This window comes from Phocoena phocoena, chromosome 6 (assembly GCF_963924675.1).
Source record: "Phocoena phocoena chromosome 6, mPhoPho1.1, whole genome shotgun sequence".
Classification (NCBI taxonomy): Eukaryota; Metazoa; Chordata; class Mammalia; order Artiodactyla; family Phocoenidae; genus Phocoena; species Phocoena phocoena.
In genome coordinates this window covers 12,065,984-12,086,177 of record NC_089224.1, presented here as the reverse complement: position 1 = coordinate 12,086,177, position 20,194 = coordinate 12,065,984, and the positions used below count along the sequence as shown (strand labels likewise).

The window sequence follows — 20,194 nt, the reverse complement described above, 5'->3', positions numbered from 1 at the left end:
GGCTTTTTCTAGGAATTAAATTAGATGCAAAAAGTGGCCTGCAAGCACCACTGCTATGGACTGAATGCTTGTGTCCCCCACCCCAAATTCATCTATTGGAGCCTTACCCCTCACTGTGATGGTATTTGGAGGCAGAGCCTCCAATCTGGGAGGTAATTAGGTTTGGATGAGGTCACAAGGGTGGAGTCCCGATGATGGGATCCGTGTTCTTATAAGGCGATAAAGGGACCAGAGCTGGTTCGCTCTCTGCGGTGTGAGGACAGAGCGAGAAACCAGCCGTCCGTAAACCAGGAAGAGGGTCCTCATGAGAACCTGACCATGCTGTACCCTGACCTCGAAACTTCCCAGCTCCGAAACTGTAAGAAATAAATATCCATTGTTTAAGACATCCTGTCTGTGGTGTTCTGTTACAGCAGCTTGAACTGACTAGGGCAACCACCCCTCACGTCCCATACGTAAACTCCTTCATTTCTTTATCCCAGAAGAAGACTTGTTAAGCTCTTCACATGATTTCATCTCATCCACTTGTGATCAAGAGAAAGTTCAGCCTGCTTACCTACACAGACCCTGCCCCATCTGACTCCATAGGTATCTCCCTCCGATTGCTTTGTCTTGAACCACAAGCTTCCATGAAACCAAAGGAAATGATCACATGTCAGGCTCTTCTCATTTCTGCTTCACATTTTGATGTCAACCTGAAAAGCTGCCAGGGCTGAGGCAGTGATGTGTAGATCAAGTTGCACTTCCTCATCCCTTTTCTAAATTCTTAATGAATCTAAAAGAATACACAGTTGGTGCCATATCCATAAGCTAGAACCTCTGAGACATGTCTGGAAACTATAATTCCATCACCACCAGCCTGAATGAAGGACTAATGAGTCCTCAGTTAACCTCAAGAAAAGGGGTGAAGGGAAGATGGCTCCCAACTGCTGTCAGGTGACACCCCCAGGGGCTTGGAATAGCAGATGCCAGAGATACAGGCAGACTCAGGGGTAGCTTTGCAAAGACAAATCATAACTGCACTCGAGCGCCTGAGGACAGTATTGATGCTGAGGTCCACACAGGGTGGGAAATCCCTCGGTTTTCCCATCAAGACCAGCAAAGAAGTAAAGGGAGGCTCTTCGGGACATGGATCCCAGGGGGCCGGTCATCCCACCTGGAGGAGAGATCACTGCACCCACTGTGTCAACCAAACAGGACAAGGACTCTTCTGCTGTGCAACAGTGTGATCTTTGTCCTTCTACCTCCGCTCTGCTCACTCTGGATGAGCAGATCGGTATACTCTGGCAAATATAAACTACAGCAAAGACAATTCTTTCCTTCTCCCCTTAATATGGGTCTGAAAGATTTGGACCAGGACCCAACCAGTTCCAAACAGAACCCATTTCAAATTTTATCCCTACGTCACTCTTGGTGAGGTTGAACAAAAAGAGAAGAATTACTGTTCCCGTGAAAAGATTCGGCTGTTCAGGAGATGAGATCAATCTGAGGAATCTGACGTCCTCAAATATAAAACTCCACTTTTGGGACTTCCCTGGTGGCACAGTGGATAAGACTCCATGCTCCCAATGCAGGGGGCCCGGGTTCGATCCCTGGTCAGGGAACTGGATCCCACATGCATGCCACAACTAAGAGTTTGCATGCCACAACTAAAGAGCTGGTGAGCTGCAACTAAGGAGCCCACATGCTGCAACTAAGACCCGGTGCAACTAATAAATATTTTAAATAAATAAAAAAATAATAAAACTCCATTTTTAAAACAGTGATATGGAAGAAAATCTCTGTGTTGTATTGAAATGTGATTTAAGGAGCTATTGGGTTTACAAATTCAGTGTAGGCGATAATGAAGATGGAACAATATGCCAATAAAATGGAGTGAACTGGAGCAAAGGTGGTGGAGGTAGCTACTAAGGCTGACTAGGTAAAATAGAACACACACTGGAGAAACGTGAGAAACCTGGAAGTCAGAGGAAAATAGCGAGAAGATGACTAATGTGAGTAAAAGAGCAAGAGAAAAAGGGGGCAGGTACAGGAGATCCAAAACAGAGCTGATATGAATTCCAAGAGAAAGAGTGAAGCAGATGAAGTGATCACCAAAGGATGCTATCTTTAGCTTCAGGACAAAAAAAAAAAAAAAAAAAATGTGCACGGGGTTCCAGGCAATCACAATGAAAAAGTTACCCCACAAACAGAAATGTCCAGGGGACATTTTTTAATTTGATTGGGAAAAAAATTCTATAAACATCTTGGTGAGAAAATAAACACATAAATAAAGAGAATACGTGAGAAAAGGAAAACAATAATCAAGTTGGCCTCAAGTCATTTATAAAGCACTAAATACCAAGAGACAGAGGAGTGACAACAACAGTATTTTGAAATTAAAAAAATATATAACTCGAGTTCTATACTCAGAGAAGTTGTCTTTCATGTATTTAGACTCAGGCATATACGGGCTTAAAAAACGCATTTGGCTTATGTTGTTATTGGTCAAATTTTATTTGGCATTATACTCTAATATAATAGCAAATATTTTAAACCTTGTGGGCCATGCAGTCTCTGCAGCAACTACTCAACTCGGCCACTGTAGCATGGAAGCAGCCATGGATGATTTGTAAGCAAATGTAGATGGCTGTGTTCCAATAAAACTTTATTTACAAAAACAGGCCATAGTGTGCTGGTCCCTATTTCACACGGTAGATAAAGCAAAATCCAGAGCTCATGAATGAGTAAATCATAGTATATAACCAGAAGGCTATTTGTATTACTAAACTAAATTACAGAAAGATACAAAAGACAAGATAGGAAATATAAACATTTAACAGCAGTAACCGACATTTAAAACACAAAATTTTATTAACCAAAAGATGTAGGTTTCTGGAGGAAGGGAAAATAAGAGTGTGATAAACTTCCTCCCTTATGTGGGCAAAGGTGGGTGATAGGGATGGTTGTTTAAGAGAGAAACGAAGGTTTAAAAAACTGCTTTTGAAAAGCTCAAAGATAATCTCTAGTAGAATTAAAAATAGAAGACCACCTTTCCAAAATACTGCAGAATTTTAAAAGCAAAGAATAAAATGGTCCAGTCTGCAAGAGACAGAAAACAAAGAAAAGGAAGAAAACATAAAACCAGGAGACAAAAATCAACCCAAATATATCTGTTACAATCAGTGGAAATTATTTATATTTTTACTAAGAGACAAATACCCAGATAAGACACGTAGACACTGAAAAATCCATTTTATGCAAGTTACACAAGCTGATGTATAAAAAGAAGGGCAGGGGCTTCCTGGGTGGTGCAGTGGTTGAGAATCTACCTGCCAATGCAGGGGACATGGGTTCGAGCCTCAGTCTGGGAAGATCCCACATGCTATGGAGCAGCTAAGCTCATGTGCCACAACTACTGAACCTGCGCTCTAGAGCCTGTGAGCCACAACTACTGAGCTTGTGTGCTGCAACTGCTGAAGCCCGCGTGCCTAGAGCCCATGCTCCACAACAAGAGAAGCCACCACAATGAGAAGCCCGCGCACCACAACGAAGAGTAGCCCCCACTCACCGCCATTAGAGAAGGCCCATGCGCAGCAACGAAGACCCAACACAGCCAAAATAAACAAATTAAATAAATTAATTTAAAAAAAAAGACGGGCAAAAGTATGTTGGTAAATGCAAACAAAAATATATTAGAGATTGCAATATTAATTTTCAAAAATGTACCTATCAAGGAAAAATAAATAGGACAAAAAGTCTATTAATTAAATAAATAAATCTAAATAATACTTTAAATGAAGGTATCATTGACTTAATCTCTTAAGTAAAATGCATCCACATCAACATATATAAAGTAAAACCTGTTAAAAATATAAGAAATAATTGGAAGAATTATTCCCAGTAGGAAGGTTTACCATACCTCATATCTCTCTCAATGTGTAACAAATAAAGTAGATCAGGGATAAAGGTAAAGATAATGAATACTGGATAAAGATGATCTTAAAAACATCCCTGTTAACGTTTAATTAATATATATCTTTCAAACATTAAATCTATTAAATGTGCTAATTATTGGTCATATATCAAGTCATTAAAAAAGCCTCAATTCATTTCATAAGCTAGAAATTATTGGATTCACATTCTCTGACCACTCTACAGTAAATTCAAAATTAATTTTTTTAAATGGGGGGATAAAAACACCCATTATTTTTTAAATTAACGAACAACAATAATACAAGGAATCCTCTTCTGTCCACATAGGGCTAAGGAGCTACTAAAAGAGGAAAAACAGAAAAACTGGATGAGAGTACTGCCTAGCAAAACATAAAGTAAAGAATTCAAGTCTGCTTGGAGGAAAATGTACAACTTTGGTTGTTTTTAATCTCAGACAGGAATAAATTAAAGTATGTGAACCAAACATTTTCCTCAAGTTAATATAAAAGAACAAAATATAACCAGAAAAATAAATTTCTAGAGACTAAATTAGTGCACTGGAAGACAGAGCAAAGTGATTAATAACTCTAGGACACGGGTTCTTTGAGAAAACTAATGAAATAGACAATCTTTCAAGATATCTCAGTGAAGACAAAAAGCAACAAAACACAAGTATATGAAGTGGGAAATGAGAAAGATAGAAAAGAAATGAAAAATAACAGAGTTTCATGTAGAATTCTGTGCTAAAATGTTAAACCTCAATGAGAAGGAAAATAGAAAATAAGAAAACAAAGATTATCAAATCTGACAATCAGAATAGACCACTATCCATGCAAGAAATAGAAACCAGTCTCCAAGAGCTGCATCCATAAAAGGAGCTGTGCCCAAATGTTTTATGGGCAAGTTCTTTCAAACCTTCAAGGAACACATAATTCTTACGCTATTTAAATTGTTACAGATGGTAGAAAAAAAAACGGAGAGTGTCACAATTCGTTTTATAAAGTTAATATAAACTCAGAGCCAACATGCAACAAAAACACACTGTAAAATAAAACGATAGACTCATTTCACATAGAAATACAGATGCAAAGCAGAAATAATATACTTAGTATAATGCAGTAACATACAAAAGAATAATGTCACTGATCAGATAGAATTTATTCCAAGAATATATGGATAGGTTAATATTAGGAAATAAAATTTATCAAATCAGTATCAATGAAAAATATTATATGGGTGCATATTTAAAAAGCAGCATTTGATAAAATTAAAAATTCATTTTTGATAAAATTGTTCTATAAACTATAGAAAGATATGTCCTTGACATGATGAAGGGTACTGATCTAAACACCAACGTGTTGTATCTAACGCTGAAATACCAAAGCAGCATTTCCTGACTTTACCGTAACAATCATTTTTCTAGGACATGATAGTAAGTGTGTTTAAAAGTAAAGTTTAAACAATAGTCCGAAAGTAGTTTGGGAAGTAAATGGAGAAACATGTCATATATTTTTTATTGAAGTAGACTTGATTTACATATGTCATATTTCTTAACAGGAGGTCTCAATGTGATAAAGATGTCTCCTTTCAAATTAATCTATACATACTAAAAATTATGATTAACATGTGACAGGATTTGTGTGTGTGTGTGTGTGTGTGTTGGTGTTGGTGGGGGTAAGAGATGTAACTTGACAAAATGAGTCCAGACTTTTCCTGGAAGAACGTGCAAAGACAGACAAAATCATTTTGAAAACAATATTCATCCAGAGCTTCCCCGGTGGCGCAGCGGTTAAGAATCCGCCTGCCAATGCAGGGGACATGGGTTGGAGCCCTGGTCCGGGAGGATCCCACATGCCACGGAGCGACTAAGCCCGTGTGCCCCAACTACTGAGCCTGTGCTTTAGAGCCCGCGAGCCACAACTACTGAAGCCCGCACACCTAGAGCCCGTGCTCCGCGACAAGAGAAGCAAGCCACCGCCATGAGAAGCCCACACACCGCAACGGAGAGTAGCCCCCGCTCACCACAACTAGAGAATGCCCACACACAGCAACAAAGAACTAACCCAGCCAAAAATAAATAAATAAAATAAATAAATTTATTTTTTAAAAAAGAATATTCATCCAGGGGCCTTAACCTAGAAAATATTAAAATGTATTATGAAACCACAGCAGTTAAAATAATGTAGCACCAATATTAGAGAGATAGGTAAATGTAACAGAAGTGGGAGTTCCAAAATAGATTCAGGATCCTCTCTAATACAACAAAGGTAGTTTTCCATAGTTGCTGAATATGTATAAAGATTATAACATTGTTAAATACTCCTGGTCTTTATTCCCTTTTTAGTGAACCTATCTCTCTCTCTCTGCCTGCATCCATTTGCCATTGCTGTTCCATAGAAGATGGATGCCCCCCAGGAAGGAAGAAGACATGGTTCTGAGGAGGGTCCCATTTAGCCAGAAAAAGGAAGGGAAAGCCTGCCACATCTGTCCTCCACAGGTGGACTGTGGGGAAAAGTGGGGAAGGAGGTAGTGAAAAGAGGCAGCCTGGTGTTTGTTCTGAGCTCCCCTCTCAACAGGGACCACAGAGGCATTTAAGAAGATAAAGGTGATAGCGAAGGTGCTTTCCCCCACTCTCCATTCTGGGCATCTGGGATAGGACACAGGAGGGCTCTAGCACCCATTAAAGTGACAGCCAGTGTGGGTGGGCAGAGAGTAAGTCTGGGTTGGCACACCTGTTTGGTGTGGTGTGCTTGGGTGTGGAATGAGATGGTGTGGCGTGGAAGGGTGTGGAAGGAACCCACAGGGCTCTCCATACCTTGAGACAGGGATGAAACATTGCTGAGGGTTTAGCTCAGAAGCTTGTGAAAGGTGATCACGTGGGCTGTTACGGATAAAGTGACTCTTTGGCTAATGCCCACAGAGCAATTGCCCAGCCAGGAACCAAATGGAGACACACATAAACTTTTGAGTGTCTGTAGTCTCAGTAAGGACTGAGTGGGGCTGAGTCATCAGGTGGGTCAATGGTCCATGGGGGAGCACCCTCAGACTTATTGGGAGACAGCTGCGTGATGGCTGGGGACTAGCACCTGGGGACCGGTCGCTAGACTAAGCCAACATCCCCAGTGCAGGAAACTAAAAATCACCATGAAAGGTCAACCGAGGGCCCAACAATTTCCTCTCTCCCGGACCCCAATAACCACGAGGTTATGTGTGCCCCTGATTAACAATTTAGCAGGCAAACCTGAAAGGCTGAGTTATCCAAGGGGGGCTGAGTATATAAAGACGCTGCTTAAGTGACTGGATTTAACTGAACTTATTGGATTCAACTAAAAGTGTGTGTGTGTGTGTGTGTGTGTGTGTGTGTGTGTGTGTGTGTATGTGCCTCCGCTGGAGTTCATGAAAAAGATCCTATCAGTTTTTGAAAAATAAAGAAAGTACATTTTCTCAGCATGTCTGAATATAGCATGAGAAAGCTGGCAACCCAGGATATGAAGTGATAAATGTTCAATGTATTCAATAATCTTACAAAAAGAAAATCAATGACTTAATAAAATGTGGCCAAAGAGCACAGATGAGCAATTTCACATCACAAAATTGAAATATAAACATGGGGGGGGAGGAAAATTTCAAACAGTAAAGAAACATGCAGTTTCAAAATAAGAAGCCACTATGTAAGTGTCCAGTTGGAAAACCAAGTAAAAGGGCTAAAAGACAGTGAAACTACCAAAGAAAATGCCTCAGGAAAACATCCCAGCCTCTGAACCTGAAACTATGAAGTAACAAAGCACAGCAATGCTTAGGTCACTAAGTATCGTCTCCTTCAAAGTAATGACTTGCCGGCGTGCCGCTGGTTTGAAAGCGGTGGCTGTTGCTCAAAGCTTGGTTAGAACTTACAGGAGACGTTTTCTGAGCCTGCACACTCTTTTGAATATGACGGTAAATCTCTGTTGACACACTCGTCTTGCGGAAAAGAGCCACAATTAATTTAAAGTCAAGTCTGGTCAGACTATTTGTGATGGGGGAAAGCTTTTCTCGTAAATCTGCTCTGGAGGCAACGACAGAAGAGGCATTCAAGAGCTATGTGGCAGCTCACAGAAATAAATATTTTCAATCACGAGTGAGAAGAATCCTAGTTGGCAGGATACCTCTCAACTGTCCTGTGTAAATGTCTCCCAACTGGTCCATACACAGTCCTCTTTTCACTAAGCCTTTGATAGTTTAAAATATAGACTTGATCATGTCATCTCTGCTCCTGGCTCTCTTCAGATAAAAACACAAACTCATAATATGACTTTAAAGGCTTATTTGGTCAGATCTCTTTCTGTCCAGCTTCATTCGATACTAGTTTTCTATCAGCCTTTCATCTCTGGCCACACTGGCCTCCTGGAAAATCCTCATTAAGCACCAGGCCAGTCCTATCAGACAGAGTTTTTACCCATCCCATTCCTTCCCTCCTCCTTTTAGCCAATGAAGAGTTCCTCATTCTACAGATCTCAGCTCAAAGGTCAAGCTCTCCTTCCTAGCAAGACTCTTTTGCCCTCGTGCCCAGGGTCACCCTTATCCACAGCGTAGGTTTCCAAGGTACAACCCCATCGTCTTCATTGCACTTTTTATGTAGATATCTGATTAATGTCTATTTCCCTGTGGAGATCAGAAGCCTGCAGGAAGGCAAGCACCCAGACTGGTGTTTACATGGTGCATCGTGTAAAGCCCAGCGTATGGGGAGTTCTCCATAGATAACTGGAGGATGAAAGAGAAATACTATTTGATATGCTTGTGAGGAAGAGGTGCTGTAGGATGGCCACAAAAATCCCCTCATCCCGTTATGGATCTGCTCCCCCATCAGGAGGTGAGTCTATTTCTCTCCCCACCTTGAACGTATACTGGCCTCATGACTTGCTTTTCCCACAGAATGAGGCAGCAGTGACACTGGGCCCGGTCTGGGCCGCTCTCTTCAGAAGCCCCGCAGCTCCTGCCCTCTTGGAGAGAGAACTGCCACACTGCAGGAGAGCGAGTCTCAACCCCTGGAGGAAGAGCGGCCACCGATTCTGACATCCAGCCAGACAGCCCAGTGAATTGGACCTGGACTCATCCCTGCCCCACAGAGTCACAAGCCATAACATGACTGCTGCTTCAAGTTACTATGTTTTGAGATGAATGGTGGTACAGCAAGAGTAACTGAAAAACTGGTCTCGTGTTAAAATCACAGTGGCTCTTAGATTCTCTCCACCCCGTTATCTCTCAGAAGTCAGCCTTTTCCACAGATATCAGGGGCCTGATCTTTTGTACCTGCGGCGAAGCAACATAGTCTCGCGTTGTCTTGGGCGTGCACAAGAGTCAGAGTCGTTATGTCATTATATGTACTCGCCCCTTTTCCTGACTGTCTTTCACGTCACCATCTGAGACTTTGCTATGTATTTAATTGTGCAGATTTTCAGCTCCACTAGGGCAGGGATTTTTTTTTTTTAATGTTTACAGTAATCGTATTGCTGGTTGTGCCGTTATGTTTATTCTAAGAGTGTTGTATGTATGCTGTGGGATAAAGCAGATGAGTATTTATTTATTTATTTGGTCACGCCAAGGAACGGCATGCAGGATCCTAGTTCCCTGACCAGGGATCGAGCCGGCGTCCCCTGCATTGGGAGCGAAGCGTCTTAACCACTGTCCCGCCAGGGAAGTCCCGGCAGGGATTTGTTTGTCTTTATCTCCAGGGATTCTCTAGCTGCCTAGCACATACTACACACTCAATGAAATTCTGCAGATTCAGTGAAGGAATCATTCTCTACCTCACTGCTTCCACCTGATAATCTCCTTGCCAGTACTGCCTTTCCCCGAACACTCCATCTTAAAACTTATTCTCCCTCCTTACCATGTGCTGTCTGCTGCCTTTTTTATTTTAAACTAATTCTCAAATAGTTGTTTTCCACCTGAACCACAGCTCAGCCCAACGCTGTCTCCTTTCATTCAGAGATAATAGCAGTGGCTCAGTCTGACAATAAGGCCTGTTTTGTATTTAAATCAGATAATGTGCCCAGAGTTCCGACACATAACCATATGTTCAGTAGATGTTGCCCCCCTTCATCCCTTTTCTTTCTGATGCTTTCTTTTTCTCAGACCTCCAAGGGCATCCACTCATCATGGCAACATCCTGCATCAACATATGTCAGTGGGGACTTCCCTGGTGGCGCGGTGGTTAAGAATCCGCCTGCCAATGCAGGCAACACAGGTTAGAGCCCTGGTCCAGGAACATCCCACATGCCACGGAGCAACTAAGCCCGTGTGCCACAACTACTGAGTCTGCACTCTAAAGCCTGCGAGCCACAACTACTGAGCCCGCACACCTAGAGCCCGTGCTCCGCAACAAGAGAAGCCACCGCAATGAGAAGCCCGCGCACTGGAACAAAGAGTAGCCCCCGCTCGCCACAACTAGAGAAAGCCTGTGCGCAGCAACGAAGACCCAACACAGCCAAAAATAAATAAACAAATTTATTTTAAAAAATATGTCAGTGATGGTCTGTGAATCATATCAATTCAGATAAGATTAACATTTATTGCCATTTGCTCTGTGTTACGTGCTATGCTAGGCATATTTTATGAAAAAGAAAGCCTGGGTTGAAATCTCAGGTCAACACTTTCCCCCCAGCACACTGCCTTTAGTCCTGTTGGCCTCTAGACAAGAGGATGAAATAAGCAAAGATGATGCATACACTTCAGGTGCCCAAGCTTCCTTGAGGCACAGTTATACCCTTCCTTCTTTCAAATGTTGAAGGCTAACACCTTCAAATTCTCTTTATTTAGCTTCATGATCAAAACTTTTTTTAAAAAAACATTCACTCTAAGGTATAAATGACTGATAACGACGTGAAGCACGATTCCCGTCCCCTCCGCCGAAGGGGTTCTCAATTTCAACCAAACATTTAGGGTGCGGAAAGAAAACAACTCTAGCAAGACTTAGACTTGAGAGCAGACAAGTTAGATTCCTACTTGAAATCACACTCTTCAATCCAGCAACCAACCCAGCCCTGGTAGCGGGGAGCTGGGGAGAGAGTGAAGTAGAGAGTCCAGGAGGAGACAGAACCTTCTCATAAATCCAGAGGGACCTTCAGCAATGAAATGGAAAGTCCTCATTCACCTGGTTATCCTGGTCTGGTTCTTACACAGGTGGATGCTTCACCTCTCAGCTTTGGACACTGCACTCACTCATCCCTGCTCTGGTTTTAGTTTCCAATCCCACTGTTCTCTGGCAGCCTAGCGCAAACTGATAAGCTATTCTTCCCAAGAGACTACTTGTTATACTTAAGAGCTCGTGTCCCTTGTGTATAATAACATAATGGCATGTTTATCCTTCTATTCACATTTTGCATGAACTATGTACTTCAGATAGTTACTAAAAACAAATAACATCTCACTGATGGCCCAGCAGACATCGTGCTGTCTTCAAGTCCCTGCTTAGTCAACTGCAATACTTCTAGAAGCTTCTGTAGTGATCTCCAGACACAGTTCATTGTTCTATTCCTCAGCACTTGTAATACCACTTTGGGGACCAATCTCACAGATTTGTGATAATCTTTTTCAATTTGTCTCCTTAACTAGACTGTGAGGCCCTTGAGGGCAGGGAATGTGCTTTAGTCATTTTCTTGTTCTGTCTAATGCAGTGCCTGGAATTTATTATACAGCCATAACTCCTGGAAGAAATAGTGTCTTACTAGTTTAGTGTCAGGAAGAAAACGTGGACCATAGATGTGGTAGGTTCGGTGATCTTGTGCCCATCTTCACTTCAACATTACCAGGTCTCCAAGACAGCAGATCCGAGAGGGAGGCTATGATTAGACCAGAGTCTCCCTTCCCCTGGAGGACCTCAAGACCCATTCTATCATGCTCATCTCCTTGGATAGCTAAGCCACCATCAGCAGTCCCAAACTCCCAATCACCTATCTTTTCCCAATCACCTGAACTTTTTCCACCATCTAACTCTGTATGACCCCTAATCTGATCTAGCCTATATCCCTGCACACACTCCTCTTTTTTTTTTTCTAACATCTTTATTGGAGGATAATTTCTTTACAGTGTTGTGTTAGTTTCTGCTGTATAACAAAGTGAATCAGCTATAGCACACTCCCCTTCTTTACCAGGGTCCCTAGATACAGTCAGTCATCAGCAACATTCCCTATCACCCTCAGCCTCTTAGCTGTGAGAAAGCAGCATCCAGCCTTCTTGATTGGCCTTCCTTGAAATTTATGACCCTAAGTCTCAAACACATCCTCAGGACCTCCTAAATGTCCATGATCTATGTACTCCGTCATCTCAAAGATTAATCTTTCACATCTTCTTTTGCTCCTCAAACCTCCCTCCTTTCCTATTCCTTCCCCACTCTTAGGTGATGATCTTGATTCTTGCTTTTTTCTTTTCAACTCAGCTCAATTTACTGAAGATAGGGAATATAGATACCACGGGGTAGTTTCATATACATTTAGATACTTGGTTCATTTCTTTTTAAGAATGAGCAGAACGATACAGAAGGGAACCTGAAGAAAGAGGAATTAAGCTGATGTCTAGTTTTATCTGTCTGACTCCAATTTGCTCCTGAGGTGCAAAGCAAAGCGCAAGCAATTGCCATTACCCACATCTAAAATTTAATTCTCACAACAATGTTTTTGGCTTGGGAGTGAGGAACAACTGCTTTTTAAAAACTCGCATGTTTTCTATTCTCTTGGTCACTATGAAATTTTAAAATAACTTAGTTTTAAAAATACATAAAATTCATCAAATTTTTGACATGATCTTGATTCTTATCTCATTGAGGATATACATATATTTGGAAGAGAGCTTTACCTTCCTCCCTCCATACCTACTGCCTCTGTGCTCATACGCCCTGGTTTCCCTGTCACTTCTAAACCCTCTGGTCTCCTTCCTTGCCTACACCATCTCTCTATTCCATCATTTCCAACAGAATATAAATATGATATCCTGTCTCCCACCTTTGAAAATTCTCTCTAGATCCTTCTAGCTACACTGCATTCCCCTGCCCCACTGTCTAGCAAAACCCTCCCAGAGAGTTGCCTGTTTTTACTGTCCCCACTTCATCTTTCATTCTCTCAAGAAAGCACACCGTCAGGCTTTTGTCTCCATCACTCCACGGAAACTACTGTCCTCAAAGCACCTCCTCATATCACCAAGGACCTCCACATGGCCAAGTCCAATGCTGATTCCCCGTCCTCCTCTGACTTGGCCTAGCAGCTGCATGTGACACAGCTGATGACTCTTGCCTTGGTGAAACATTTCCATTCAGCTTCGGGGGCACCAGGCTCTCCTACCTCCCTGGCCACTCCTCCCCAATTTCTTTTGCTGGTTGGTTCTCCTTTTCCCGACCTTCAAATATCAGGACGCCCCAAGCCTCGGTCCTTATCTCTCTTTTCTCTCCAGACTTTCTCTCTTGCAGACCCTTCCATTTCTGTGGCTTTAAGTATGGTGACGTATCCCAAGTTTATAACATAAGCCCAGCTTAGCGCCAAATTCATGTATCTAACTGCCTACTTGACATCTCTACTTAGACATCTAGTAGACCCTTCTCAACACGTCTGTACAAAATAGGCACTTGTACTTCACACTCCCACCAGCCCCTTACGACCTTTAGTTTTCCCAATCTCAGTAAAACGCACTACTATTTACCCGGTTGTTACGTCCCCAAACCCGGGACTTATCTCTAGTCCTCTCCTTTTCTCATATCCCATGTCCAAACTTGTCAGCTCTACCTTTGAAATAAGTGCCGAATGTGATCACTTCACATCACCCCCACCTGTCTCACCTGAGTGCAGGGCATCCTCACCTTTCTCTCCTTGACGTCTCCAACAGCCTCCTAACTGGTCTCCCTGTTTCCACTCTCACCCCAAAATAGCCCTCACTCCTCCCAGAAGCCAGAATGATCCTTTAAAAATATAAGACCAGCCACTCACCTGCTAAAGCCCCTTTGATTGGATGGCTTCCCATCACAATTAGAAGAATATGCAAATTCTACTTTGGCTTAAAAGCTAGGTCAGGTTCCTTCCCACCTCTGCACTTGCTGTTCCCTCTGCCCAGAAAGCTCTTCCTTCCAGACTTTGCAAGGCTTGCTCCTCAATTCAGTCAGGTCTCTGCTCAAATATCACCTCTTCAGAGAGGACTTTTCTGACCACTCGCCACGATAGATAGAGCACCACTCTATCCTCTTATTCTGTTCATTTTTAAAATACTGCTTATTAGTCATTGACTTCTTAAGATATATTTGTTTTTGTCTATTTCCCCCCAAAGATTGCAAACATCTTACTGCAAGGATTCTTCTGCCTTGTTCATCCTAAGTGTCTAGAGCAAGTGCTTAATAAAGGCTCGACAAGTGAACAGGGAGATGCATGAAAAAATGTGCAAACTTCAGGAGGAAGGGATGGTATGCAGACAGGCAGGTAAGCAGCCAGTGGCACAAGTAAAGAGTGTTATTTAAAGAAATTCAAAACTCTGATATAATTCTAGGAGCAGAGAAAGCAATAATGATGAAAGGCCAGGGAGTGGGCTTGGAAGGGCCTCTCAAGCAGCCATGTTGGGTAGAAATTTCTGCAGTGATGGAAATGTTCTATATCTCTGCTGTTCAAAACAGTAGCCACTGGCCACATGTGGCTATTGAACACGTGAAATGTGGCTGGTGGGACTGAATATTAATTTTCTTTAATTTTAACTTACATTAAATAGCCACGTGGGGCTGGTGGCTATGGCGTTAGACAGCAAAGCTCTAGAACCCGAAGAATCCCTTCCCCCGACTTGTGATTACAGGATAATAATGCATACCTCACTGAGTTATTGACAGGACTAATGATGTAAAATTGTCAATATCTGAAACATAGTTAGCCCTCAAAAAATAATAGCTGCTATTACTACACAGCGTTGCAAATTACTTTCAGTACATGCCATGTAAATTGGCTCTAAAGTAGAGAAACAGACCTTTATTAATTTTTTGATTGTAATTTTTTGTTTGCCAGAGTTAGTGGATAACCAATGTGTGGGTCTATATTTGAGCTCACAAACTAAAAATAGCAAACAACCATTTTGGGATCTCAGGAAGGCCTTCCAGAGATAGACGACAATTCCAAGTGGATCAGCTTAGTTTATACTGAACTAATTAGCTTGACAGCAGCTAATTTAGCATTTGGGAAAATTGGATTTGTAACATTACTTTATTATTTTCAAACAGTGTCATCTGAAGCTTCCTGAATGATTTTGGATAAGAGTAGTGTTTGCTTTAATACTTGGTATTAAAATAAAACGGAATGTATTTACTTATTGGAAACATTATGTTGAATTCTTTAAAGGTTAAATTGGTTTGGACATAATATCATTTTTTTTTTCTTGTCAGTGGCTTTCTTCCACACTGAATCCAGAAAACAAAATGAACACAGATACAGAACATAAGCAGACCGCTATAACTAACCCTTAATAATCTAATCTAATAATAAAATTACACGTTTTTTCAGAATAAGCATGGTGCTCACTTTTAGGACACAAGAACCTGCAGTCCACAGCAGCAGAGGTGAAAGTGGCATTCCATGGCCCCTGCCTAAGTGCCTGGTGGAGACTGAGACTTGAAATCCGAGGATGGATGTATTTAAATTAAACACATGCTTTAAGGCATTAAGAACACTTGACGTTCTTATTAAGGAGACCAATTAATCGGCTTCAGTAGGATGCCACTTTGCAGTAGTTGAAAAAGTGCCCTAGGACGTTATATAAATGAAACCCGAGCAGAAAGGGAATGAAAATTTACTTTTCTGCATAGGAGCCTTTCCTTAACTGCCCTCCCTAGCTTTGCTGTTTGAAATGCAGATCCTTTTTCTTCCACCCCTGACTGTGAGTCTGGGGTAGCATAATGGGAAGAGGGTGAAGACTCCTAAATGCTAAAATGAGGTGCTGTAAAGACTTACCGATGGGCATCACTAAGAAAAAAGGCAGCCAGCAGAGGACGAAGCAGCCGACCACGATACCCAGTGTTTTGGCCGCTTTCTTCTCCCGGGAAAACTTGAGGAGTCTCACGGAGAAGTGTGTCTTGTTCTTGGCGCTGGACACCCCGCTGCCTCCTACCGGGACATTTTTGCGATGGATGCGGAGCGTCACCTGCTCCGAGTCCGACTTGTCCGTCTTGAGGCCGGACTTGAGGCCCCGGCTCTCCCTCTTGGCCACCACGTAGACCCGGCAGTACATGACCAGGATGATGGTCAGCGGCACGTAGAAGGAGCCGAGCGCGGAGAAGAGCACGTAGCCCGGCTCCTCATTGATCTGGCAGATGGTCTCGTCCTCCGGGGCCGGCTGCCTCCAGCCGAACAGAGGCCCGATGGAGATGACCAGGGAGAGTGCCCAGACGCAGAGCAGAGCCATGAGACCCCTCTTCTGCGTGACGATGGTGGGGTAGCGCAGCGGGTAGCTCACGCCGATGTAGCGGTCGATGGAGATGATGCAGAGTCCCATGATAGACGCAGTGCAGCACAGGACGTCCACCGCCGCCCAGATATTGCAGAAGACCCTGCCAAAGGCCCAGTAGCCCAGGATCTCGAAGATTGCGGAGAAGGGCAGCACCGTGGAAGTGAGTAGAAGGTCGGCCACCGCCAGGTTGACGATGTAGTAGTGAGTGACCGAGTGCAGATGCCGGTGGCAGGCCACGGAAAGGATCACAAGGATGTTCCCCAGTACCCCGAAAAGGATGAGGCCCCCCAAGATCACCCCGAGCAGAATGGCCTTGGAAATGTTCACCGGTGGCGGCGGGTGGGTGCAGTTGGAGCTGTCCGAGGCATTTCCAGAGAAAAACACCATGGTCCCAGCCGGAGCCGGGCGAGGTCCGGCTCTTGAGGGCCACTCCGGGCCTGGGCGGAGGTGGGAGCGAGGGAGCGGGGAGTCAAAAGGTCTCCGCTCCGGGGAGCCTTGCCTGCTGGCGTTGTCTGGGCGTAAGAGAGAGAGTACGGGTGGGAAGCAACCCGCGCCAGCCCTGGAAACCCTCAGAAGGCCACGCAAAGGGGCAGGGCATTAAAGGCAACATGGCCATGGGTGCGCGGGGCTGCCCGCCGACCCTCTGCACCAGCAACGCTGGCCCGGGGCCCCAACTCCCTCCCTACGCGAGACTCAGCACGGAGCTCGAGGAGACGCGATGCAAAATGCAGTCCCAGAATTACGCGAGTCCCCTTTCCTGTACTGTCGGATCCGTCCGGGTGTGAAGATTGAGCATTCTGCACATAATCGGGAATTCAAACATCCAGCGCCTGTCTCTCCCACAAACCACAAGCACGTATGGGTCTGCCGTCGACTCTCAAAGGCGGGGACCGTTGGCATCTGGGCACTTCTCCCCACCCGCAGTTACCGTCAGCGTGGCTGGACTCATGGTAGATCCAGCTTCTAGGCGCGCAGGCCGGGGGACGTGGATGTGGAATGTTTGCCAAGACCGAGGCGGCTGCGGAGCGTCGTTTGCCAGCGTCCTCCTGAAAGAGCGCAAAAAGAAATGCGGAGTGTAAGCCAGGCGCCCTGGGGAGCGAGGCTGTGCCCTGCCTCGACTGGCGGTCGGACCCGGCGGGGAGTCCCGCCGACTCTGCGACCCCGAAGCGGTTCGCCCAGCAGCAGGCGAGCGCGCGGGAGGGGACCGCGAGCCGTGCCCCGCCGCTGGGAATCTGCCCTGGCGCGCTCCGCAGCGCAGCCTCTCGCGGGGTTCGCGATCCGAAACACACACACCCCAAGCTGCAGCGCCCGGCGGTCGGACTGCTAGCAGGCGTGCAGTGAAATTAAAATCCCAGAGCCCGAGAAACGCGATTGAGGCTGACGGGCGTGCAGCGCCGAGCCAAGCCGGTGGAAACCCGGAGGATCTACCCGGTTGCCACTTGAACAGGTTGCTTCGCAGTCACCTGGAGGAGGCGGCCTAGGAGAGGGAGCCGCTGCGACCCGGGGACCGCAGGGCCAGTGCCACGCGCACGCTCACGCTCGAGGAATTCACACTTGAGTGTGCGGAGAGCGTCGGTCTGTCGACCAGCCAAGCCGGCCTGAGAGCCGCGTCCAGAGCAAAGCCCTCGCGACCCAACGAGGGCTGAATGCGACTTAGATCGGTCCAGGATTCCTTTCCTAGCCAGAGGATCAGCGGTCCCGGAGGACTCGAGCCTCAAGCCACACCCAGGCGGGCTCCGGGGATCCAAGAAGAAGAGTGGGAGCGGGGAGCGTCATTCTGTCTAAGGGGCTGTGCAGGCGGTAGTCACTGCGGATTTTGTACAGTAGGTGTAAAAATCAAGTCCGCGCGCCGGCGGACAGGGGACGCCTCGTATTTTCCGAGCTGGGGACCACGGTCTGCGTACGAAAGCTAGGTTTCCACAGCTGCGGGCCGACCGCAGGGACTCAGGCAGGAATGCAGGGAGTGGGGACACACCTTGCCTTGTAAGGACTCTGCGGTTGGGCCTTGAGGCGGGATTCCCGGGCAAAGGCTGCTGTGAACATCACAAGTTCTAGAGCTCACAGGTGGTACAAAAAGCAAGCAACTGCAGAAACCCGTTTCCCCCTACCTCGGAGCGGTAAATACGGGGTTAAAAAACACACTTGTTAACGAGGAGATAACTTCCCAGAATATATAAGGGAAACGAGGTGGGGTAAGGGTGCGGGTGAAAGAAGCGGGAGGAGCTTGGGGAAAAGTGGGAGGTGGGTCTCACCCTGAGGCCCAGGGAGGTTTTCCCTAATCCACCCGGCCCTGCTGGACGCCGGCGCCCGGCGCTGCAGCGCACTCACCTGGAGCGCGGATGCAGAGCCACTCGCGCGCGCGTGGCGGGGACTGGACGGGCTTTCGGTCCCAGGAGCAGCCCTGCCGCCTCCTCCCTCGGGGGAGAGGGAACCGTTTCCGACGAACCAATTTCTAGTCCTTTTGCACCCGCTGACTCACCCCTTTCTCTTCCACAGACGTCTTTAAGCGCCTGTCTCACAGACGCTTTACCTGGAGATTTTAAAAATAAAGAGAGAAAATAGAAAGAGAAAAAACCAAGTACAGCCAGGCAATAACTCCACCTTCACCCTTTTAATATTCAGCTCCCCGACATCAGCAAAGAATGGCAGGGAACTTTGCAGCTCTCGCTGACGTAACACAGTCAGTAGCCCCAGCTAGTACCGTAATCTCCTGCTGTTACCGTATTACTCTGAGGTAACAGGAACAGTGCGCACAGCAGTATTTTTTTTCTCTTGGCCTTGGGTGAATTGGGTTCTCGCTAAACTTTAAGAAAGTGTGTGTGTGTGTGTGTGTGTGTGTGTGTGTGTGTGTGTGTGTGTGTGGCGTGGGGGTGGGGGGAGCGGGGAGAAGGGATTTTTTATTTGTAGTAAATAACTCTTTTAAATGATCTGATTTTAAAAGTAAAGAAAAATAGACACTTGCCAGACACATATTACTGTGTGTATGATGTGTTCAAAAAAATGCCCAGTAAAGTTACTTTTGAACACCTTGATTCAATGAACACTTAGGTTCTGTTAAAATCAAAAAGAAGCATATTGTTATGCCAAATATGCAGGTAAATTATATTATTTGCAGATGTTTTAAGATGAATGTAAAATCAGATAAAATTCAATAAATCGGATTATAATAAAATTATAGTTCTAGGAAAATAAAGTAAGCATATCTAAACCTTCTGAAATACGATCCATCTCTAATTTCTTCAGACAAATGGACTTAGAAAGTAAGATGGTCGCACTGCAGTTTCTTACGTGGCTTGGTGTTATTAATTATTTTCCAGTTTACGTAAGAAAACGTACCCTTTAAAAGAGTGTTACTTCTCTTTAATGCATGAATAGTTGGAGTATGAAGAGGTGACATCACCAGTCTTATTTACATTTTTTTTCTGGTAAATTCCATGTTCTGTTTAGCTTAAAATTGAAGAAAACCACCTGTGTTTTAGAATATTGGGAAAATACCAGAATTTTCTCCACTCTGATTCCCCCCCCAAGTCCCCTCCTTTCATCTTTATTGATTCAGACAAAACACACTGTTCATAAAGTAGTTAGTAGGTTCTCTTAAACCTAGTAATAAAGAGATAACTTTCAGTACAGGTAAGTATGTACTTGAATTCCCTCACCTGAACGAAAGTTTATTAACATTGTTACCTTTTCCAAGGGAGATGTTTGGGAGACTCTTTTATAGCAGTATACCTCCAAATGCCTCAGAGGAATGCCCTCAGGAGGATCAGGGAGCCCTGCTTCATCAAAGACCTAATACTTAGATGACCTCTTTCCGGTAAACAATGCCATCCCACCCGCC

General features: G+C 44.6%; 1 protein-coding gene across 2 annotated transcripts in view; it reads right to left on the bottom strand.

The window, feature by feature from the left end:
- Positions 1-17,533, bottom strand: part of ADRA1A (adrenoceptor alpha 1A) — an 82,513-nt gene extending 64,980 nt beyond the window's left edge. The window contains exon 1 of one of the 2 annotated variants that reach the window (XM_065878427.1): positions 15,861-17,533. In XM_065878427.1, the coding sequence (XP_065734499.1) occupies positions 15,861-16,743 (883 nt within the window). In that variant the 5' untranslated portion in view covers positions 16,744-17,533. The remainder of the gene's footprint in view (positions 1-15,860) is intronic. The other variant, XM_065878426.1, reaches the window with a different exon arrangement.
- Positions 17,534-20,194: the final 2,661 nt, after the last annotated feature.